The sequence below is a fragment of the Ambystoma mexicanum genome, chromosome 6p, assembly GCF_040938575.1.
Source record: "Ambystoma mexicanum isolate Mex_15411 chromosome 6p, UKY_AmexF1_1, whole genome shotgun sequence".
In the NCBI taxonomy this organism is placed as follows: Eukaryota; Metazoa; Chordata; class Amphibia; order Caudata; family Ambystomatidae; genus Ambystoma; species Ambystoma mexicanum.
In genome coordinates this window covers 1,420,292,560-1,420,316,978 of record NC_090935.1, presented here as the reverse complement: position 1 = coordinate 1,420,316,978, position 24,419 = coordinate 1,420,292,560, and the positions used below count along the sequence as shown (strand labels likewise).

The window sequence follows — 24,419 nt, the reverse complement described above, 5'->3', positions numbered from 1 at the left end:
AGTACCCCTGCAGCAAAGTTGCAAAGGAAAATCTTTCTCAACAGTTGGAAATTCCCCAGTCCTCTAGGACATAGAAGTAGCGGGCCTCTGTGAGTAATAAGTGTTTTTTCATTCAATGCCTTTTGCATCCACGCTCTGAGCGTGTTGTTCTGCCTGCTCTCCCCTCCCCTCCCCTCCCACTTCCTGGTCCTCCTCTCCCTCCCGCCTCCCTGCCTGCCCACCCCCCCTCTGATTGGCTGTCCGGCTGCCTCCCTTCTGGGCTACTCGACGCCCGCTCCCCCTGCTCGCTTCTTTGTTGAGCTGAGCGTGGGAGAGCAGTCTCCGGTAGCCCTGCTGGAGGTTTAGGCCTTGGAAGCCCTGCCTGGCCCTAGCGGGCCTCCGTGAGTAATAAGTTTTTTCATTCGATGCCTTTTGCATCCGCGCTCTGAGCGCGTTGTTGTGCCTGCTCTCCCCTCCCCTCCCACTTCCTGGTCCTCCTCTCCCTCCCGCCTCCCTGACCGCCCACACCCCCTCTCCCCTTCCTCTTCCTTTAACCATTCCCTCCTGGGCAGCCCTCTGCCCGGCAGCCCCCTGTGGCTAAGGGCCCATAGGCCAAGGGCGACTCCTACAGTTGCGGCTCCCTGTGTGTCTGCAGGTGTCCGCAGGGGACGCCAGGCGCCAGCATCACTTGCTATCTCCACCTTCTCCCGGCCTACCCCACCTACACCGGGTCACTACATTCGCATTAGTGTCTTCACCTCACTGTGTCCAACAGTTGTGGTTAACTAGGGTTTTTCTCCCCTCGCAGGATTCTCAAACTTAGGTGGGCTCTCCACTGTGTACCTAATACGCATTACTGTTGTTGTTTCTGAAATGTGGTAAACTAGGGTTTTTCTCCCCTCGCAGGATTCTCAAACTTAGGTGGGCTCTCCACTGTGTACCTAATACGCATTACTGTTGTTGTTCTGAAATGTGGTAAACTAGGGTTTTTCTCCCCTCGCAGGATTCTCAAACTTAGGTGGGCTCTCCACTGTGTACCTAATACGCATTACTGTTGTTGTTCTGAACTGTGGTAAACCTGTGCCTGCCGCTCTATTCCTGTCTGCGGGCTCTCGCATCGTCTGTCTTCCCCCCCACCCCCTCCTACTCCATGGTGCTCTCTATCTCGCCTATCTTCTCTAACTGCTTCTCCATCGACTATCCTGCTCTCCTCACTAAATCTGGTAGGAAAAAGCTTAAAAAGGACATCCTGGTCTCCAACCCAGGCCTCCCTATCGCTGACACCTATACCAGTGCCTGCTCCAAGGAAACTCTTACTGACATCCTCTTTTTTGTGCCTTCGCCTGACCTATGGACCCTTCATATGGTCTGTGCTCTCTCCTTTCTCCTCTTCTCCCATTAATGGTGGCACCCGTTGGGATGTCCTCCTGGCCCCCTTTCGGTCCTCTAAGGCCATCATTAATGTCTATGCTAATGGGACCGTCTTGGTCCAAGGTCCTCAGGCCAACCTTCACCTCTTTGATAGACGCTTCCCTCGCCTCATCAACTTCCTTTCCTCTCCCGCTGTCCCCCCTCCTCTGTCCTTGGCTACTTTGCCTCTACCCTCCCTCCCTGCCCCCTCTCGTGCTCCTTCTTCACCTCCTTCTACACCTCCGCAGGGCGTACCTCTGATCTGTACCCCCTCCGGAAGTCCTTCAAGGCTGGCAACCTTCTCCACTTTGCCACTCTTAACTCTCGCTCTGCCATCAAGCATTCCTCTGATATCTGTCGCCTTCTTGAGGAACTGGACCTTGACGTCCTCGGTCTCACTGAGACATGGTTCACAGCCAGCTCTGTCACCAGCTTTGACACACTCCCACCTGACGGTTACAAGAACTTCTCCGTGCCCAGGCCCAACCGTGCAGGTGGGGGTGTTGCCCTTATCTTCCTTGAGTGGATTCCTGCCACTGTCACTCCTACGCAGGCCTACTCCTCTTTTGAATGTCTTGTCTGCCGACTCTCTCTCTCTCCTAGCCATTCCCTTACTGTGGCTACTATCTATCGGCCACCTGGTCAAATTTCCTCCTTCCTCTCTGAGTGGGCTGACCTCTCCTCCTCACTCCTGTCCTCAACAACTCAACTCCTCTTTCTTGGTGACTTCAACATCCACCTTGATGCCTCCTGTCCCCTCACTGGACTCTTTCGTGACCTCTGCGACTCTCTCTCACTCTCTATTCTCCCATCTGAGCCTACTGCTTCTGCAGGGCACACTCTTGATGCTCTGATCTCTTCTGACCTTCCCCTCTCTGTCCATCTCCCCACTCCTCTCTCCTGGAGTGATCACTTTCTCCTAACCTCCCACCTCACCCTCCCTACCCCACAGGCAAAGCCACCCTCATCATTGCCACCCACCTTCTCGGTCATCCGACCCATGAAGCGTGTGTCAGTTGAGGCTTTCGCTGCCACCTTCTCGCCCCCCCTCCCCATTCGGCTGACTCCCACCCTGACACAGCCCTCTCCATGCTCCACTCTGCTATATCTGATACTCTTGATATCCTTGCCCCTGTCATGAGAATCCGCCTGAAGCCCAAAGCCAAATGTAACTCCTGGTATGACTCGGATCTCGTCACCCTAAAACCCAAGTGCAGGGTGGCTGAGAGGAAATGGCGTGCTTCATGTTCATCCTCTGATAAACTGGCCTTCCGCCTGCTCCAAAGGCAATACCGTCTCTCCGTTCTCACCAAAAAGAGAGCCCTTATCCAAGCCTGCATCTCTGCGGCATCCAACAACTCGGCTGAACTCTTTAAAATCTGCAAGGAGCTTGCCAACCCTGCTGCAGTCTCTACCTCTCCTGTCCCCTCCCAGGCCCTCTGCACTGGCCTCTCACTTCATCTCAAAAACTCAGGACATCCTGTCCTCACTCTCCTCCTATCACCTCCCTCCCTCTCTTCCCGACTCTACCTCTGGCCCTTCTGCAGCCACCCCTCCTCCCTCCTTCTCTGCCTTTCCACTTTTTTCTGCTGACGAGGTTTCCAGACAAGTCCGATCTATGAAAGTCTCGTCTAAACAGGTTCACCCCTGTTCCTCCAAAACTATCAAGGACCACATCGACTCCCTGGCTCATGCCCTGGCTGACTTTTGCAACCACTCCTTCGCCTCTGGAGTCTTCCCATCCCCACTCAAGCACTCCCTTGTGCACCCTCTTCTTAAGAAACCCTCCTCCGACCCCTCCTGCCCGGCTAACTATCGCCCAATCTCCATCACTCCCTTCCTAGGCAAGCTCCTGGAGAAACTGGCCATCTCCCAGCTTAACCTCCATGCTGAAACTGTTGGTAGTTTCCATGACCATCAATCTGGCTTCAGAGCGGCCAGAAGCACGGAAACTGCTCTCCTGAACATCCGTGAGGACCTGCTCTTGAACCTCGACTCCAACACTCTGTGTTCTCATTCTGCTCGATCTCTCTTCTGCCTTTGACACTGTCAACCATGCCATCCTGCTCAACCGTCTCCGTGATGACCTGGGTATCACTGGTCAGGCTCTGGCGTGGCGGACCTCTTTCCTTTCCAATCGACCCTCCCAGGTCCAACTTGGGTCCTTCCTCTCTGACATCTTTTTCTCCACCTGTGGTGTTCCCCAGGGATCTAATCTCTCTCCCTGGCTGTTCAACCAGTATCTGGCACTCCTTGCCCACCGCATTGCCGCTCTCTGCCCCTACTTTTAGTGCTATGCGGACGACACCCAGCTCATTTTCAGGCTACCCTCGGCCTCCTCCTTTCCTTCCCTCATCTCTGACTGTCTGTCTGCCATCCAGGAATGGTGTGCCGCCAATGACCTCTGCCTTAATGCTAGTAAGACTGAGATTCTACTCATCGGCACACCCACTCCCTCCTTCCATGTAGCTCTCTGGCCATCCTCGCTTGGCCCTCCTCCTGCTCCTACCTGCAAGGCAAAAAACCTTGGGGTCATCTTCGACTCCACACTCTCCTTCTCTCCTCATATATCTGATGTCTCTAAGAAGTCACACTACCAGCTGCACCTCCTCAGAGGTATTCTTCCCTTCCTCTCCTTCCCCCAGAAGCTCACTGTCTCCCGAGCCCTGGTTCTCTCGAAGCTGGACTACTGTAACAGCCTCTATCTTAATCTGCCTGCCTCCACTCTCCGCCCCCTGCAACTCATCCAGAACAGAACTGCGAGACTTGTCCTTGGCCTCAAGCCCAGGGACCGTATCTCTCCAGGACTGAAATCTCTACACTGGCTCCCAGTGGCTGCGAGGATTACGTTCAAAACCCTCTGCATTGTCCACAAGGCCTTCTGGGGCCTGGGGCCTAAATACCTTCAACTTCCTCTTCCTAAATATCTTCCTTCCCGAGCCCTTCGCTCATCCATCTCCAACTCCCTCAGGGTCAGCCGCTTCTCGAAGCAACGAGCCGGGGGTCGATCTCTCGCCGTGGCAGGGGCCTCCCTCTGGGACAGCCTTCCTGCCTCCCTGAAACTTGAGGAGAACCATCTCCGGTTCCGGAAGCACCTCAAAACCTTCCTCTTTGCTTCTGCTTTCTCTCTCCCTCTCCCCTGCTAAAGTCTCGACTGAATCTGCACCGAATCTGCAACTGGGCCACTCTCACCGACCTCGGTCCTGGTCCCAGCCACTCTCCTCTTGCACTGCCTCCCTGGCAACCCCTGCACTGAGGGACTGTCTCTGTATCCCTACAGCCCCCCTTTCCCAGCACTTGTCTGCACTTACCTTGCACTTGCCACCAGCTGGCCCTATTTATTTACTTATTCTACTTACTTGTACTGCACTTCCCCCCCCCCCTCCCCTTCCCCTTGCACTTTTCCCTTCCCCCCTACCTCTGCACTTGTGCGGTCTGAATGACACCTGGCCTAGTAGGATCTTTGTCTGTCTTCCCCTTGTTCCCCCCTCCCTGCCTCGTCGCGCCTTGAAACACTTGTGTATAGGCACTTTACAAATGTCATATCATATCATATCAATGTATACCATACACTTCATAAGGTGCCAAGAGCGAGGAAGCCGTCTTAGCCAACAAAGCCCAGAGAACTATCAAGTTAGGATAAAATGAGTTCCACAATACTAGATCCACATTATCAAACTACACTACTAAAAATTAAATACAAAAGTAACCAGTAGTGATGAACAGTAAGTACATTTCACTATGCAGGAGTACAATGCAGTGATTTAAAACTACACAGCTAAAATTCAAATCTCCTGTGGAAAACTCCAGATACCCCGGACAAACATTGTTCATGTAAGTACAATCAGAGGTCCCTTTAAATAGGTTTGTAGAGTTGTTATACGTTTGTCATAGGAATCAATAGGAGTAATCCAATAGGAACAAACACTGTTACAGGATACATTCAGGTTAGCGTGCTCTATCCCACAAGTGTGGAGAAAGGTGCAACCAACCCTACAGGGCATCAGAGGATAAAGAGTTCCTGTTCCAGGTTTGAGACGCAGAAGCCCCGGCAAAAAAAAAGAAAGCAAAGCCGGATTTGGGGCAATGTATGTCAATGATGAACTACCTCCCACAACACCAAACCCTCCTACCAAGCACCCTAGAGGTCCCAGAGGAAAAGTCCTAAGAGTAAAAACACCATTGCAGGACCCAGGGCAAAGTACTCATGACCATTTTGGGAGGAATTGGCTCAGGAATAATGAACAAATGCAACTAATAAACTGCTTCACCTGCAGGTTGACAGCATCCGCTAATTAGGGACTTGCACCTTGGATTAGCAATGACCCCTACAAACAAGAATCGTCATCAGCCTTCCTGTATGCTGTGAAGGAAAAAAGGGAACAGCCGTGTCATGGGAATAGTCCCACAATGGGGAAAAAGAGTGTGGAGGTGACCCAGGATGGAACAGAGGAAGAGCAGAGGTGGGGTAGTATCCCATCACTCTCCTGGACAACAGAGGTTTCCTACTTTGAGGTGTTACAACCAGGAGAATCCGGCATAAAAATGGGCCAGAATCAGTCAAAGCACAGGGGATCCAGCATATACAGTGAGGAGAACCTGGGGAGGGTGAGAAAGAACCCAGAAAGAAAGTCTAGCAGCCAAAGAATTAAACCAGAGCTAAGGCACAGGACAATTTAGGTCCAAGCCTGTCTAGCCAAACCTGGTCCTAAAAACCTAAACAGCAGGATCTTGTGTTAAAGTCTTCAAGCTATGCAAGTGAGTACACCGACAAAATTCCCACAGAATTCAAGAATGGTCAGGGTTCCCCTAGATATGCCCACTCATGGGCTAGCCTAGGCCAGCCCCCCAGTCAAGGACCACAGTTAAGGAAAAAGGCAGATCAAGGTTTTGGCAGCTAGCCAATTCGACAGGTCCTAAAATCCAAACACTCAGGTCACCCACAAGAGTTTGTGCATTGGCCTTTCTAGGGCAATGGTCCAGTCTAAACCAGTCTAATACAGTACAGAAGGTGCTGGGCTCGGCTCAGAGACCATGTTTGCATAAAGGTCATTTTAGGCTAGCCTCGTGGTTTCCCCCAAACAAAGGAAGGACGCAAAACTAAATGGCAGAGAGTGGGACTTAATAAAACATTTTTTTTTTAAAAAGCACAAAAAAAGCACAGTGGCAATCAAGATGCTACATTGGGGCAACAAAAGCAGTTGCATTGGGTGCACCCTGTGGAGACTTCAGTAGAAGTCCCTCTGGCTGCAAAATTAAAGTCCAAGATCCTAAGAAACCAAAAGAGAAGAAGCAAAAGGTTTACGTTTACCATAAAATGGGACAACAGAAACCACACAAAAATTGAATTCTGCCCTAAAATACAAAGTTGGAAGAGCTTGGTAAACGAGAAGAAAATGTTCTAGCTGGACAGTAAATTGAATGCGTCACTATAAAGGTACATTTTCTTTATCCACATCTGGATAGAGTAGCGGTTGTTGTTTACCGATGCCGCGTCTCAACTCCATTGGGAATGCTATCAATGCCAGGTTTAGATGGAATCGCCAACTCTTGCTTGACTCAAATATAGACAGATTTCAAAGGCGGGCAGTGGCTGAATTTGGACAGTTGAGAATATTGGTTGGCGTCATATGGAGGGGATTGTGGATATCGACGGGTGCCGGACCTAGAAGGAAATGCAGAGATGTTCACGTGCCACAAAAGAGTGTCGTCCAGTCATTCAATTCTAGCACTCCAAAATATTTTTGATCTTTAATATCTTTGGTGCACAATGTTTTCAAAATAAAGTTTTCATAATTGCTTTGCAATGTCGTTCACTCGACACGTGCTTCCGCACAAGTTATGCAGTTCCTCAGGAGGGTTAAATACTTCAATAGCACTCCTTGTAGGTATATAGTACTTTGGTGAGTCCGGTTTCGTTACAGGGATCCACCAGAGAACTATATACCTACAAGGAGTGCTATTGAAGTATTTAACCCTCCTGAGGAAGCGCATAAATTGTGGAGAAACACGTATCGAGGGAACGACATTGCAAAGCCATTATGAAAACTTTATTTTTAAAACATTGTTCACCAAAGATTTAAAGTTCAAAACTATTTTGGAGCGCTATAATTGAGTGACTGGACCTTTTTTTTGTTACAACTATTTGACGCATTCAGCAGTGTAAATGTAACTGGCCACCCCACCGCAGCCCCAATACATCATTAACCAAAATGTATAAAAAAAAAATACTCAACAGCCATTTCACAATCAGTTGTTTAAGACTGCATACATCATTTACCATGTTCACGCGCCACACCTGAAAGATTGTGGAAATTTAGCACATCGCAACTAGACAGCGCTGCCAATAACCAATTCACTAACAATTTCATCCCTCTGCATACACCTCTCAAACTCTAACCAAACACAACCACAACCCTATAGCAAAACAAACTGCACAAATTTCACTACACCGCAACAAAACAAGCCACACAGACTCACACAACAGCACACGATGGCTACCTACCGGAAAACACCCCAAGCCCAACGAATGGTGTTAACTGGGTTGAGGCTGCCAACGGCACATCACTACTCTTGCACTTTTCCTGCTTATTCCAACTAATTCACCTCCTTCCCTTTTCAGAGCATCCAGAGCACCAGGGGACCACTCTGGTGGTGATAGAGTGCGGTACAAATATCCTTTAACATTAACATCATCAAAGGCAAGCATGACATTTTAAATAGTGTGATGATCGCTTTACTAGCGTGGGTGCTGCACTACATACCATCCTAAAACACAAGTTTCTCCCGAATCAAGAGATCTGCACCATTATCGGAGAGGCAACCAGGAGTAGAAGAAATGAAGGTGCAGCTCCATACACAGCATCTGTCCACTTGGTATACAGTTTGGAATAGATAGCCTATAAGCAGATCACAGTGTTCCATCAATATGTGGGTGGAATCCCACCCCAAGTGATCGGAACAAGTTGAAGAGGAGTGAAGAGTCTCGATGCCATTCACCTGTATCTTAGACATGGAATGTCCTCAAACAATAAAACTTGTTTGCCAAGAGCACTGTGTTAAGGTATTTTTCATTAAAACCTGTTGTCAAGGTCCTCGTTTAAATCTTCCAGACTAGGGCACTACTAGAGATTCCCTCAAGCTCACCAGGCTCTCTATGCGTTAGCCGTGGCAGAGCAGCCCAGGCCCAAATCTCCAGATATGAAGTGGGGTGGGCTCACTGGTACAGTACACACTTTTCATTCATGTCAAGTAAGAGATGGTCCACACACTCTTTTTAGAAAAATAGAATCTTTACATTTGCAAAAAGTAAACATAAAAATACACTCACAGTTAAATACATCTTTCTAACAAGATGCCACAATGTATCAAGTTTTAGGTAAGTCTTCTTTTGAAGTCAATAAAGAGTCCTTTCAACATAAACAGCAGATGCAGGCAAGTAAAAGGTTTTTCTTTTAAAAACTGGCAAGTTCAGAGTCCAAGTTTAGAGGTCCAATGGGGATGAGCCCTCATAAATCACTTGAAAATGAAGAATTCAAGGGATAAAGAAATGACCCACCACCAGAGGGTCAGGAGAGCAAATAACCCAGGATTATAAAAGCAGTTATGTAGGATGAGAGTGGCGGTTTCCAAAGAGGACTGCTTCCCAGGTAGTTCAGCAACCACTATAGAATCTAGCAACGGCACACTGATGCGGTAGGGATTCCCAAACCCTTGGGAATAATGACTGGAGCCAAAAGGAGCTAACAGGGGCTAGTTTGCTGCGGTCAGTAGCTGCTGTCTATGCAGGGTTTCCAAGTCCTACTCAGTCAAATGATCCAGATGAGGATTGTGTTGGCTTGGTAAGACCCCAATGAAGAACTGGGACAAGGACTGGGAAGATTAATTCACTGGTGCAATTGCAGGCTCTGAGGCAGCATTGCACCAAAGAACCAGAGATGTCTGGGGTTGTTTCAGCTTGTAGAGTCTTCAGAGTCCTGGCAATGCAGGCACGGTTAGGAGCTTCAGACAGAGGCATTCTGTTCAGGAGCTGTGATCCAGTTGTCCCCACTGGAACAGGGGAAAAGAGCGCCACTGTGGGTTCCTTCCGGTTTTCATGAGGAGGCAAAGCTTCGCTGGAATCTTCGGTGTGTGAAAAAATGCTGCAGCTTCAGTCTTCCCTTGAGCAGCAGAACTTTCAGAGTGCAGTTCAGAGATCCAGCTGTACAATGCAGTTTAATTTCCATTACAGATCAGATGCAACAAAACAACTAGATGAATAACCACCACATCCACGTTTTTTGCATCAATGCACACTGATCACTTTCCAAACCTGGATGATCTGCCACCCACCCCCTACTCCTCCTGCCTCAACCCACAAAAGTAGTTGTATCTGGTGAGTGCTATATAACAAATTGAACATACAAAGGCAAAAGAAAAAATAAGCACATGGTCATGTTTTACCTGTTTCTGTGCTGGTACAATTGGAACAGACATACGCACCGGAGTTGTGTTCACCACCACAGTCTTGGCTGTTAATAGAAAACACAAAGTACTGTTCAGTGTTTTAGCTGATTAGCACAAATCTAGAGAGCAAATTTCAAACATCATTGTTTGCTACTTTAATGTATGGTGTACCTCATTTTTAAAACTGCAATTGCAAAGGTCAGCTCTTCATATAAAAGCATATCCTACCAAAGCCCTACACAGGTCCATTGCAACTTTTCTTGCCGCACTTATCAATGAATGATTTTAGTTTGAACAATATCTGCGGCATCACAGACCTGGCCAAATAGTCGAGGGTGTAAGCTTAAGGGAATTAACATTGCCCAGTGAAAAAAGCTATGCAAGCCTGAGTCTGAAGGTAGAGGATAGAGCAAGATTAAAAGAAACACATGCTACTCTTCACTGAGATAAATAATAATTTAGCATTTATATAGCGCTACGAACACTCATGTATCTGAGCAGTGCTTATTATTACCCACGGTGTGTGGTGCTCATTTATCGACCTCGGAAGGATAAAAGGCTGAGTTTGGCCCTGCCGGGATTCGAACCTGCGTCAGCAGGCTCTGCACAGATGTCATAGCGAGCACTCTACTCGCTGTGCTATCAGACCGGCTTATACTGCATGACACCTTGCAGTGTCAAAATAAGTTACGATCGGCCACCAAGGGGGCGCAGAAATGAACTTGCTCCTCTGTGTTGCTCTTCTTCTACTAGGCACATATGGAATAAGAGCCCCCCCACGCCTCCCAAGTAGCCCCCAACGTGCTGCCAGTGCATTCCCCCCAGTCGATCCTAGAGCATTGTCTGGGAGAAAGAACAGATCTATAGGTCCACGGATTCATACAGTAACTTCGTCGGAAGTCTGCAGAGGTGTTGCTGGCACCTCCGATCTGCTCTGCAGCTACACACATCCTCCAACGAGATTGCTGACTGTGAGCAGGTGTTAGGGAGAATTCTCATTTCTGTGCCAATTCCCTTCCACCTTAGAAACCGCTAGCTCTTTTGCTTGACTTTATGACTTTGAATTTTTATCCTGGAGTGAGCAAGACCTTTTTCTCACTCATGTATTTCTGGTCTGATTTGGACTCCATTTGTTTTTTGGGGTCTGACAAACTCCATAGGCATCTACCTTTTTTATTGTGAGACTGCACCTTCAGTGCAGCGTCACAGAGAAGTCCTTTGGAGCTCTCATATGGTTTAAATACTTTCTCTTGGGTGAACAACTGTTCCCAAGAGTAGTAAAGTGAAATGGACTTTAGTCACCTTTTTTTTCCCCATGTAGGTGCTGTAAACCCCATCTTATGTGGAAGTACTGTTGGGTTACCTAGTAGGCACTTTTCCTACTTACTCATGTAACATCTTTTATGTTAGCCTCACTACTTTAATGGCTGGTGACAGTGGTTTAAATTTCCTACCATTGTGCGTTTTTACCGCAGACTGAATCCTCAGCTGCAGTAATGCACCCATGGGGGCCCATGTTTGTCAAAATGGTCCAGTCTCTTTTCCGGCATTTCTTGCTTGCAAGGTCTTTCTTGGGTTTTACTCTACACGCCAAACCAGGCTTAACCCTTTTGTTTGTTTTGCCTTTGGCGGGCTTCAGTGCTGAAACCCCCCCTCTGGCTCCAGTGTGTCTGGCAGGCAGGAAGCAAGGGAGATGCCCGAAACTCACTTTCCTTAGTCTCCTTAGTTAACTGAATGCACCAAGTGCTGATTGGCTGGATAGCTGTCCTTGTAGGAGTGACAGCTAGGCTGTGACAGAATGGGAGAACCCTGCATAAAAGGCAAGGTCTCTTGAACAGAAAGCAGAGTCGACCACTGGATGAAACATCCAACAAAGGAAACTGGTAAAGGAGCTTGCTGCACCCTCCTGGACCGTCGAACTGCCCGACGGAGCCCTGCTGCAGGGCTGAAGCTCCAATTTCGAAATCAACTAGAGAAGCCTGGAAAAAACTCCTTCTTCCCTTGGGTTGGTGGGACCAACTGACCCAAAGACGAACTTGGCTAGAAAACCTCTCCCTGCTGGCTGTACTTCTTGGCTACTGCTGGATCCGTGTGCCAGGGATTAGGAAAACCAGAATCTAGTGCATCGACATGAGCTCCAGGAAGATCCTGAGGACTCTCCCGAAGCAGGATGACTCAAGCTTGAGCCACCTCAGAGTGCTGGACCCCAGAAGCAGGGATAGCCCATCAAGTGTCCATGAATTGTGGTGGTGCTAAGGTAGCTGAAAACGCGATGTGCTGCTGATCTGAATAGAGCCCGTAGCCACAGCTGACCTTCGAACTGCAGTGCAGGAGTCCTCTAGACGCTCTCGGTCTTGTCCCCACAGCTGAGGCCCAGGAACCCAGGATCTGCAGGACTGCAACCAGAACAGAAGACAGCAGGATCCTCTTCTTCAAACCCAAGGTACTCTCTGTCTTGACTGGAGGGGTACTTGCCTCCTGTGTGTAGCTTGCTTGTTCTAACCGGAGACTTGCAGTAGCAGCTTTATGCAGAGTCGATTACAGCTCTACCCTTCACAAGCCTTACAACTTGTGGCCCAACAGTGATTCCTTTTACTACATACTCTTTGAACACCTTGTGCAAGCCTTTTGTGCTATTTTTAAGAAGTGTCTCAGCTCCCTGCAGACTCTTCTGACCCATTGACTTTGGTTTTAACTGTCCCTCATAGGTGGTGCACAAGTTTAACTTGTGTCGCAGGGAAAGGTCTAACCTAGACTTCACTGGGAAATTGCAAGTATTCACATGCTCTGAGATACTGTTAACCTTTTTCCTTCCCTAACCTTTCCCTTTTCCACAACCTCAGAACTGTTTTAAGTGCCAAAGATGATCTATTAATGCCAAACACTGTCCTAGTAATTGAAGTCACCTTAGGGTGTAGGAAGTGTGTGTCAGACATCCCCAAAGGGTATCTACTTGCTTATCCTAAATCTGAGGAAGTGGTATGAAGTGTATTTTTATTGTTGCATATTGCCCTTTTTAAAGAAGGCTTATTTAAAACTGACCGTTAAATAAATCATCATTTTACTAGAAAACCTTGAGAGAAAGTGTTATTTGAATACTTGTAATTGTTAATCTCCGTGTTAGCTCTACAGCTCACATTTACCCCTGTTGAGATAGTTCTGGCTGCTCAGTCACTCTACCAACTTGTGTAGTACAGACTTATACCAATAGGTGGGTTACCTATTACCAAGAGGACAAGGCTGGTGTAGTCTCCCACAAGGGTTACTGCATCCAATCTTGCCTAACAGTGGGGCTACGTTGGCGCCCGCACCAAGGGACAACCTTGAAGCTCGACCCCAGAGAAGCACCCACAGTCCACACACCCACGCCCCCACATCCAAGGGGAGTGAACCACCAGAGTAGCACAATGAGGGCTCCTGGGGTATCTCACCGGAGACACTGCGAGGGGGGTGTCCCAGTCCCCCAGGCCCACACACCATAGTGGCGAAATTCCACTATTAGTCAGAGAAAGCCAAAATCCTACGCAAAGCCAGGAAGGTGGGTCCAATAGAGTGGGGAACGACCCGAATCGCCATCAACCAAGATCTATCTGCATTCCTCCTATCTAGACGAAGACTCTGCCCTGCTGAGGAAATGGCTAACCACTAAGGGTGCTCGATATAGATGGGGTTTTCCCTTCTCCCTGAACTTTGAATAAGAGGGGTATAAGTATAACTTAACAGAAGATATCAGCAGAGTATACAGAGAACTGATGGGGGGGAATCCTCAATGAATTTTGCAGCTACAATCGAGGAGGAGACATGCAGGAAAATCCCTAAGAATGAGAGACTCAAGGACAGACTAAGTACTAGAGGATTCTGCAAATTCAAGAAATCAAAGTTAGTTATTCGGTTGTTCATAAGGGAGGGTTTACAAACAAAATAAAAAACATTGTATTGCTACACGCTATACAAGGACTTCATCAAAACATAATACGCAATGGAAGGGAACACCCGGGTCCGATAGCAGAACCCTAAAGAGCAGAAGAGTTTGGTTGATAAAACAGCAGTCCAAATGCCTGATCGGAACACTGCCTTAATTCTAGGCTCACTAAACGTTAGGGGCCTGAGCTCCTCACTTAAGCGATCCTTAATGATTCACTTATTTAATCGTCTGAAAACACCTTTTGTTTATGCAAGCGACACACTGGCGGAGGGGCCAGGAACTGTCCATGAAAGCAATGTGGATTGCAATAATCATCATGCCTTTAGTAAATTTAAAAAGAACAGAGTGGCTATGGTAATAGCAAGTAAACTGGGTTTCTTGACAGTCTACCTTTAGAGAAGCAGGGAATGCTTTATACTAATCAAAGGGTGGATAAAAGGGAAAAAAGTGACCCTGGGCTTGGTTCACTACCCAAAACGAGGGACAAGAGTAATATTGGGATATGGTAAAAAGGAAGATTCAGACATTCACAGAGGGGCATCTGCTCATTGGAGGCGATTTCAATATGGTTTTGGATCCAACAACAGACAGGAAAGGAGCCAACCCACCTGCAGTGTCCCACGCCCAGCTAAAAAAGTCACAGCACTTAAACCAAATCAGTGAGTTGGGGGCGTCATACTCGCTTATATGAACAGAGAAGTCAGACCCCCATTTACATTCTACTCAAAGGTCCACGACACATACGAGGATAGATTATGTCCTTCAAGACGCTTGACAAACAGAGTATCGAAAAACCACCACTGAGATTTAGGATATTGGCCTAGAAAGGAAAGGAAGGGTAGATGGATATGCAACAATCTACTGCTAAAAGACAAGGAAGCGGCTCAGGGTCTGTTGAAATGGAGAAGTGTTCTTTCTATTTAATGACAACAGAGAAGTAGGGTTAACAGTATGGCAAGCGTTCAAGGTCTTAATATGAGGGGAATTATTGTGATTGGGGGGCAACAAAAAAAAGGGAAAGAAAAGGTAGAGCGAGACCTGAGAAGGGAAACGGCCTTAAAATTCAAGGGAACCCTGAAAACCCAAGTGTACATAGGTAACCTTCCAAAAGTGCAAAAATTCAAAACGCAGTTGAGGGCCCTACTGATACACCAGACAGAGAAAAGGCTAGCATTTCTCAAACAAATGTATATGGAGAAAGGGTAACTCGCAGACAAGGAGATAGTGTAAATAAAGAAAAACTAGGAGGGTGGGGTCACGACAACAACCAGAGGCCAAGAGGCTGAAAACATGGCTAACAAATTCCGTAAATACTACAAACTCCTCTACACAAGCAAATATGAGGGAGATGGATACTTTCTTAGAGGCCCTCCCCATCCCTGGCATACCCCTGGACAGAGCAGCCACAAATAACTAAATTTCAGTAGAGGAAATAATTTCATACATTGGGAAAATGAAAGGGGGGGGGCGCAGCACCAGGAGACTATGGCTTCACGGTGCATTTCTATAAAGTATTCTGCTCTACCCTAGCTACATTCATGGCCAGAATGTTGAACCATGCTTTAGAAACATGAGTCCTCCCCGACTCCCTACTTGGGGCTGTAAGAAAGGCATGGTATCAACGATAAGACACAAGTGACCACAGTTCAGGGGTGTTTATTGAACTTCAAGGGTATGATGAACACCCATCTAATCCTAAATCTACATATGGGCGCAAGCTACGACCATCAAACAATAAATAACGCAGTCCTAGTAGTGTCTGATTAAAAGGGCCTACCCTAAAAAAAAATGTTTTAAAACTATTGCCAATCCTTACCTCTAAATACAAATAGTGTGGGACAAAAGAAAGAAGTGCTCACAAAATGATAAGTCAAGATATTCAGGCCGTTAGCCTCCCTTCCCCACGTTTTCAGCATGGGACAAGGCGTTTCACTCTAGCGTAGCACAGTCTCTGGCTTCCCCAGCACGAGGTCACAGTTCCATCATCAATATCAGGGCCTTCGGAGCGCAAGTCTCCTTACCTCAAAATCTCTACACTCAAAGGGCCTGATGCAACCAAATAAACAATTTTTTTTCTTCTGCCGATTTCACATCGGGTGATTCACTATTCACCGCGGCTCCTCCTCAGCTGGGCTCAGATCCTTTCACCACAATTAGTCTCCCTCAGCTGGGCTCAGAACGATGTCAATTTTATTATCAAGTGTCGAAGACTTTCAAATGTGCACAGGGTTTGGCATGACCCGTTTCAGGAACACTTCGATTTCACAACTTTCTTTTAATGTTCACACCCTTTCGGCTGGATATCTAACAAGACTTTCGAGTGAGCACCCACGTGATGCTGGACCACTGTTTATGGTATTGTGTTTTAGCTTCAAAGTACATTCACTCATCTGCCGTTTTAATTATCTTCATACAATGTTGCCTCTTGCAACCTTGAGGTTTCCAGATAGCGCAGTTTAGTAGCATACTCCCCAACACACCAGCTGTGCAGACTTCATTGTTCTGCTTTTTTGTAGGAGCCAAGGACAGTACCACAGCGGCAAACGCTATAGATGCGAACCCTGGGTACCTCAGACACAATGCAGGATTCTTCAGCTTTAATTCAAGGTCTTACGTTTCCTATTCTCGAAGGCTCATGAAAGATGCAGCCTTTCAGTGAAAAGGTTAAGGGCACTTCCTTCCTTGCAATCCTCTTCGGTCTTGCGTTCTTCCGCCTTGTATTAAACTGCCATCTTGGAACTGCTGCTTCCACAAGTGGTTTGTCTCACTCAGTGTGCTTTCGTGCTCAGTCTTATCGTGTGGGGGAGAAGTAGTCAGGTGTGAGTATTGATCAGTAATTGTCTGGCCATTGTGTTGGGACATGTCAGGTATACAGCTCGGGTGTTGGTCTGTTTTCGCTCACAGGGAGTTGTAAGTGGAAAAGTGTTTGTGTCGGAAAAGGGGCAAGGGTGAATTCCCAAGTACCCTACCTGGTAGGATGGGGTAAAGGTGTTAGAGGGAAGGGAATACCGCGTCTAACCATCCAGTGTGCAACTTCCACTCTACAAAGACCACTCATACAGGTGATCCTCCCGCACTAGTCCACCCCCAGGAACTAGATCCAAAAGCGACGGCCATGTCCTAGCCACCAGAATGACAGATCCCCAGGGACCAGCAGGTGAGACACCTTCAGGTTTCTCACAGGACCTTGATAGTAGTTATCCTGAAAGAGGGAAGTGACCCGACAATGCCAGTCATATCAGCCAATCTCCCTGTTAAACACAGATGTAAGGATCCTTGCAAAGGTGCTGGGTAAAAGGCTGGAAAATAAATTCATGCCAACATTAATTCATGGTGACCAAGTAGGATTTATCCCCAGGCAGCAGGGCGCTGATAACGTTAAGAAAACAATCGACTTAATGCGCATGGCACAAGAGCAGAAACTGGACAGGTACCTAGTTTCCATCGATTCGGAAAAGTACTTACACCGGGTAGAATGGGTTTTCATGGGGAATGTACTTGAGAAAATGGACTTTGGCACCAACTTTCCACTGTGAATCTCAGCACTTTACAGAGCTCAGACGGCCAAAGTACTAGTCAATGGCATTGTTTCAACCCCCTTCCCTCTAACCAGGAGGTACTAGACAGGGCTGCCCCATTGCTGCGCTCTTATACGCGCTTACGAAGGAACCATTGGCAATAGCAATTCGAATCAACTCTGACATTACAGGAATAAGATCCGGTGATGTAGATTTCAAATAGTCCCTTTTTGCAGATGACATCAAATGCTATCAAAACTGATTTCCCCTGCTCCCTTCCGAGACGCTTTGGCCCAATAGCTTCCTTTGGGGCCTTCACAGGCCTAAAAAAAAAATCAATGCACTGATGTCCAGTGTTATGCCATTACAGTCGGATCAAGTCCCCATGATGGACCCAGACCCACTAATGGGGGGGGGGGGTCGGGGGGGGTTTGAGAATTGAACCTAGAGAAAATACATATCTGGGTATACGGATACCTAAAGATTTGAGTTGGTTGATTGATGTCAATTATACTCCAGCAATGAACAATCTGGGTTCTGATCTCACCCGCTGGGCCCCCCTGAATCATGGTACGGCAGGATGACATTGATAAAAATGACTGTCATTATGCGCGTTCTATACCTTTTTGCCACCATCCCATCCCCACTCCCAGATACCTTTGTTGGGAAACTTAATTCTATGATATCCCGATTTATCGGGACAGAGAAAAGACCCAGAGTTAAAAGAACTACCCTGACCCACCCCAAAGACTTGAGGGTTCGGGCTACCCGATTTCTACCTCTATTATAAGGCTGCCCAACAGCAAATCCTGTTAGAGCACATGAGGGATGACATGGGTACGTAATGGACATACTTCGAAGATTCCCATCCTAAGAAAGTTAGAGATCTGATGTGGCCCCCCACCAAATCAATCCTGGTAAAGGTCGGGAATCACTGGGGGTACTATGGTCCTTATGGAAAAAAAATGGTCCCAACGAACGACTCCTCTTGGCCATCCCCCTGGAGCTTGCTGCGGGGAACACCTTTGGATATGGGTAAAAGGTGATTCAAACACAAACATGGTCATATAGAGATCTGGAGAGAGTGGGGCATACTCTTTCAGGAGGGCCAATTTAAAGACTGTGCCAGTGAAAGAAACGCTTGGGGGAGATGTTTTTAGTGAATTTGATTATCTGTGGTTGAAGGGCATATGTGCAGACCCCAGAGTGCTCCCCATTGACAGATTTTGAACATACCATTAACAATGCCACCGCCAGAAAAGGGATTGTATCCAAGAGGTACAGAGAGTTATGGTGACGCAGAACTGTCGGGGAGACAAAACTTTAAACAATACTGGGCCTCACAAACGGGTCTACACATACCGAAGGATACATGGGGAAGAGTCTACGAGATCATGTTTCATGGAAACCTCTTTACTGCTACAATGGAACATAATTTGAAAGTTTTGCATGGTTGGCATTTGCCCCCTCCTGACCCAGAAGCTATCGGAAATATTCTCTGAAGTGTCCTCCCTCTGCCCAAGGGAATGGAGCCAGCACACTACATCATACCATCTTTGGTGGTCATGCCCCAAGATCCAGGAGTTCTGGGCAGAGGTCCTTAGCTGGATGAAGGATATTGTGAGAATATCCCTGGATCTCGATCCTATGCAGATGCTGCTGCGTGTACCAGGGGAGGGCAGGGAGCAAGCCTATGCTGAACTGGCAGGGTGGCAATAGCTCAAAGATGGAAGAGTAATTCCACCCCCTCAAAAGCAGACTGGATGAATAAACTGAGGGATACTTTCATCCTAGAGAAGCACACTGCAATAGTAAATGACGGCATGGAGGCTTTACAAACGGATTGGGGATTGTTGATTTTGAAATGGGGTAGTAGTAAACCAAGCTTTTAATCTTGTAAGTGGACCTGGCCAACACGTTCAATAGCATAGGTCTCCAGTGCAGCTTTTGTCATTTGGGATAGATCTAAGAAGAGAGCCTCAGGCTTTTAACATCGGGTGTCCCCGGACTTTTCTACATTCACGTGTAGATTAACTGTGCGCCTTAAGATCTTTGTGCTGTACCCCTGTGTAGTGCAAGTTTGTATAAGAGGGAGTGGGTGGGGAGGGTCAAAACCAGAACATATATCAAGATAAAAATTTAACTATTAGTGTCAATGGGCCTCATTCCGAGGCTGGCGCTATCCATGTAGTAAATAGCACCATGGTAAGCAACCATGGAGCTATTTACTCCATGGAAATCCGGCATGGTGAATGGAGTAATTACCGGTCCATTCCAAGGTTGGAGGGACCGGTAATTCCCCATTCACCATACCGGTTCCCCATCCCCATTCCTGCCCCCATAGGGCTCAATGGGAATGGGGAAGGAGTAAATTACGGCACCGTAAATTACGGTGCCGTAATTTACTCCAAGGTCCCTTTGCGGGTTGGATTTTTAACGCCTGCTAAAAGCAGGCGTTAAATGCCAACCCGCAAAAGGGAACTCGGAATATGGTGGTAAGTGTTAACGGTCACCGTTGCCATTAACGGTGACCGTTAACCCTTACCTCCAACCTCGGAATGACCCCCAATGTTCCTTTTGTCAAAAAATGAATAAAACCCAAGTTTAAAAAAAATAATTTACTCAATTGTACTTCTAGCTGCTTATTCTGCCTCACATTACCAATGATTGAAAAAATCAAGTACTGAAAAAGAGGACTCAAACCATGTATCCATCAAGGGGTGTGCGCTTTGAGCAAACATGTGCAGTCACACCACAGCCCATGGATCTGCAATGTTCGCCTCTCCCAATGTTGCCATAGCCCTTCCTCTGGCACAAACCTGTTACATAAAGAAAGAAGTGCTTAAGAGCTGGAGTTGGCATGTGAAGGAGAATCAGACATTTTACTAATAAATGTTAAACTTGCTCAATTTATTTATTTTTGCATTTATATCAGCGCACAAAACCCTCAGGTATCTATGCGCTCGTCAAAATGACTCTAGCATACTCTAGCAAAGCCCCGCCTCATGGTACGGGGGGCTTATGCTGGTGTACAGGTAGGCATGAAGACAAAGTTGGTGTGGGTGTAAACCTACAGGTTGGTTATCCAAATACATATATTAAAGGTAGCAAAGGCAGTAACAGGTTATCAGTCATTGATTAAAAGTAACAAAGGTAGAAGGTACCAGCGTATTATGGAGAACAAGTGACTTGAGTCTGTGGGTAAACAAACTAAAGTGCCCTTACTTGCTGGGTTCGAATGCATCAGCCAGTAGGGGGAAATCGGGAAGACAGTGATTTGCACAGAACAAACTGGAGAAGTCTCACCAGTGAAGCAGGGGGCTACGTCGGCTACACAAGGCGATAGCCTCATGATTCAGAGTTGTCCCAGGTAGCAGGAATGATGTAATGAGCAGCGATGGTGATCAGAATGCGAGGAGAGTCATCAATAGTGGGAAAGTTATGGCCGTGGATGGGTAATTTGTCGTCCATGGAGGAGGAATACTGAAGAGCATGAGTATCAGAATGCGAGACTGCCACAGGAGGCATAGGATCGGGTGGCCGTCTGTGGTAGTGGGGGGCCAATTTGCTGCCTGAAGGGCTTAACAGCCGGTAGCAAATCCGGTTAGCAGCGGCGTGTACGGTAGAGAATTAACAGGAGCGAGGTGAAAGGCATGAGACTTAACTGGAGAGATGATGGGCTGATGAAATGACAGTGGAAGGGGAAGTGTGCATATCTAGCAGGATTGTGGAAACAATGTCCTTACTTCCGATGCAGAGGTAGGGTTGGCGATAGGGCACATCAGATCAGGAAGACTGATTGAAGAGATCAGGGTGTGGAACGAAGTGGACAGACTAGCACTAGCAGGATACTTTTCATTGAGACGCCATACATGCCCATGCAGGGGTCTTTGGCCTTTTATGTTGGGGTAAGGTGGCCCTTCCACCATCCGGCTCGTTCCTGCTTCCATTGTTGAAGTTCTGTAGCCAATAGAATGGGGCAGGCCGGGGAGGCAGATAGCCCAACAGAATGGGTGGAGGGGCGGTGGCCGTGTTGGTGTGTAGCTCCTGTTCTCACACACCCATGGACCTCCTCCTTGTCCTCCCTTAGCACTTGCCCAGCACCTTGGCGCCGCCTCCCTTGCACTTCTCCCAATTCTCCTCTCCCTGCACACCTGCTATTGCACTTGCACGATCCGGATGTCACAAGGCCTAGTAGGACCATTAGTTATTTTTTCCCCTGTACGCCCCCCATTGCCCTTGTATTGTCGCACCTGTAAACACCTTTTGATGAATAGGGACCATACAAATGATCAATACATAAATAAAATTGCCGGCAGTGCGACCAAGGTGATGAAGACAGCCCTGCACTGCTTGCTCTGGAGATAATGTTGCAGAAGAAACAAAATTGCCTGTTTCATTTACACTTCCAATTATTGGGAGCCGATGAACATAAGAGGAACACAGAGATTGGTCAAAAGATTCCTAAAAAAGAAGTGAAAAACATCACAAAATTCAACTGAAACAATAAAAATGACAAAAGTAGTAAACTTCTCACAAGAGGAAAGTCAAATTATTTCTTCAGGTGTAATAGTCAACCCCGTTGGGTAAGGCACGTGCTGACAATGGGAGACTGACAATCTGAATGCTAACGGAAATCAAAAGGTCTGGTGCTGAAGTCTTAGACCGATCCGTGGTCTGCGGGCCGAGATCTGAGGCCTGCGGCAGGTACCCCATGCTCCATACTGCTGGCGGGTACAGCCGAAACCAATCAGAGTCGGCGAAGTGGGTCGCATCTTGAGGCGGTATTCTGCTGATCCAGGAACAGCGCTCCACTGTCCTAAGACAGGGAGAGCAGCCTGGCCGAGAAGAGGTTTGGCAGGGGCCGTCCAACCGCTGACTCTGGCTCCCGCAACTGCAGGGGAAGAAGCTACTGACAGGCAATTGGCCTGCCGCTCCCAGCTCCAGGTGGAAAAACGTGCGAGTCGTTCTCCGCAAGAGTATCTGGGGGATCCCGCCTTCAGGATTCCACCGACTCCAGGCACCATCGGCCTTCCGCCGGCCATAGCAAAGATGCAGGTGAGGTGACTGGGGGACGGAGGGTCACAAGGCCAGCACACATCTCTGCTGGCCTGTTGCAGAGCACCCGGCGGATACAAAGCGCTGCAGATGAGGATCCCACTGCTGTTCCAGCGCTACCAACAGCAGGAAGTCTGGCTGGACCCCGCCTCCTGGCGCACCAGGAAAAAGTGAATAAAAAAAACAAAAATAAAATAAGCGAGAGGTATTAGGGCAGCTGCGGCGCAGCACCCACAACCCCACTGCTGCTCTCCACCACTGCCTAGGGGCATTAACAGCAGCAGGGAGCCGACACCTACAGCTCACAGTACAGAACAAACTGGGCGAATGCGTCCCTAGAATCTACCCCACACATGGGAACCGCGGCGGAAGCAGGACAACATCGACTTCTAAGGTGACCTGGAGAGAGCTGTGAGGAGCCTACCAAGGAGGCGACAGGGGTCGGATTTGCTGCAGCAGGGTTCCACTGGTGGTAGTTTCCCTGGGCTGGGGGGCCCAACACCCAGTTACCTGTGACCCCCTGGAGGGAGCACGGATTGCAATGGAGGGTTGGGGGAAAGGGTAGAGCACACCTAGCCGGACATGGTGGGGAAGCTGGACTGGTGAGCTGGCCCAGGACGGGGGCTTCTTCGTGCTCACGCTTTGTTACTGCAGCATGGGCCACTATTTCTGGGTGGGGTCCTACTTTTGGCACCATTTACCTGGTGAGCTGTGTGTGCAGGCCTGGAGATGGAGGAGGCCTCCTACATGGCTATGGTCAACACAAAACAAGCTAATATACAGTTTGGCCACAAGGAGAGACTGTATTTGGGTGCAGAGGGGTTGGCCTCCCCCAGGATGCCAGTGGACAGGGAGAAGACAGTGCCCTGCTGGTCCGTGCGCCAGCGACCCTACCCCCAGCTTTGGAAATTGTATTGGCGGAGAAGAAAAGGGGCTTTGCAGCCATTAACACAAGGTTGAACAGCATGACTTATAAGGTGGACAGAATGCATGAGCGCATTGACAAAGAAAGCAGTAACGTGTTGGAATCGGAGCAGAGCATTGGGGCACTGGAGGATTCTAGCAGCGATATGGGCCGGTGTTATGCACGCTGCAACAGGAGGTGAAGGACATTATGGACAAGAATGAGGATTTGGAGGCGCGCTCTCGGAGGAACAACATACGTGTTGTTGGAATCCCAGAGTCTATACCACTGCAGAAAATTGAGGTTTTCCTATAGGAATTCATCATAGAAGTTTTGCAGGACCCCCCTGCCCCATTTTCCTCTCAGTGCCCGGTTGAGCGGGCCAATAAAGTGTCACTGCAGGTGCGAGACTGGGTCAAAACCCACACATGGTTATTGCTTGTTTATTGAATTACAGAGATTGTGATGCAGTGTTGCAGCGAGCCCGTGAGCTTGGTGACCTCCAGTATAAAAAGGCTAGAGTCTTGTTCTATCCAGACTTTACTCCTTCTGTCCAAAGGGCTCGCCTGTTTCTGGTGGCTAAGCGAGCGCTCAGGGAGTGCAGACTCCAATACGCTATGCTTTACCCTTCCAGGCTGCGGGTGGTCCATAACAATGAGACCCATTTCTTCATTGCTTATGCAGAGGTGCAGAACTTCCTGGAAGCTCTACCCAAAGCCTGAGATGATGCTTGTCTGGCTGGGGTGATGGTTTACATGGCCGGATGTGGGTGGAAGTGTGCAGTGATCCTGCAACCTACTGTGCTTAGCTGATGTTAATATGTGATCTGGTATCTGAGGTTTTACTTGGTTTCTCGGGAGGGCTGGGCATGCCGAGTGCATAATGTGTGCTACCGCTATTATTGTCATCAATGCAGATCAGTGGCTATAATTTTGGAAGTAGGTGGCCCCCCTCTTTATGAGGTTCTTCGGAGGGTTGGGCCATCTGTGTGTGTACGAGTAGTTCAGGGTGGTTTGGCGGGGTATTTCATTGCAAGCTGGGGTTGGGCAGTATGGGTGCGGGAGGGGATTGCAGGGGGCTGGGAGTGATAACTGAAAATGGTTAACATGTCTATGAAGGGTGGTGCATTGTTGTATGGCTGATTGCACACGCAAGATGCATGGGCAAGTGTAGGGCGTGC

General features: G+C 48.1%; 1 protein-coding gene across 2 annotated transcripts in view; it reads right to left on the bottom strand.

Moving 5' to 3' along the window:
• The window catches only part of LIN54 (lin-54 DREAM MuvB core complex component), an 825,244-nt gene that overhangs the window by 417,754 nt on the left and 383,071 nt on the right, over positions 1-24,419 (bottom strand). For both annotated transcript variants that reach the window (XM_069626123.1, XM_069626122.1), the window contains exon 7: positions 9,832-9,899. In XM_069626123.1, coding sequence (XP_069482224.1) covers positions 9,832-9,899 — 68 coding nt within the window. The remainder of the gene's footprint in view (positions 1-9,831; positions 9,900-24,419) is intronic.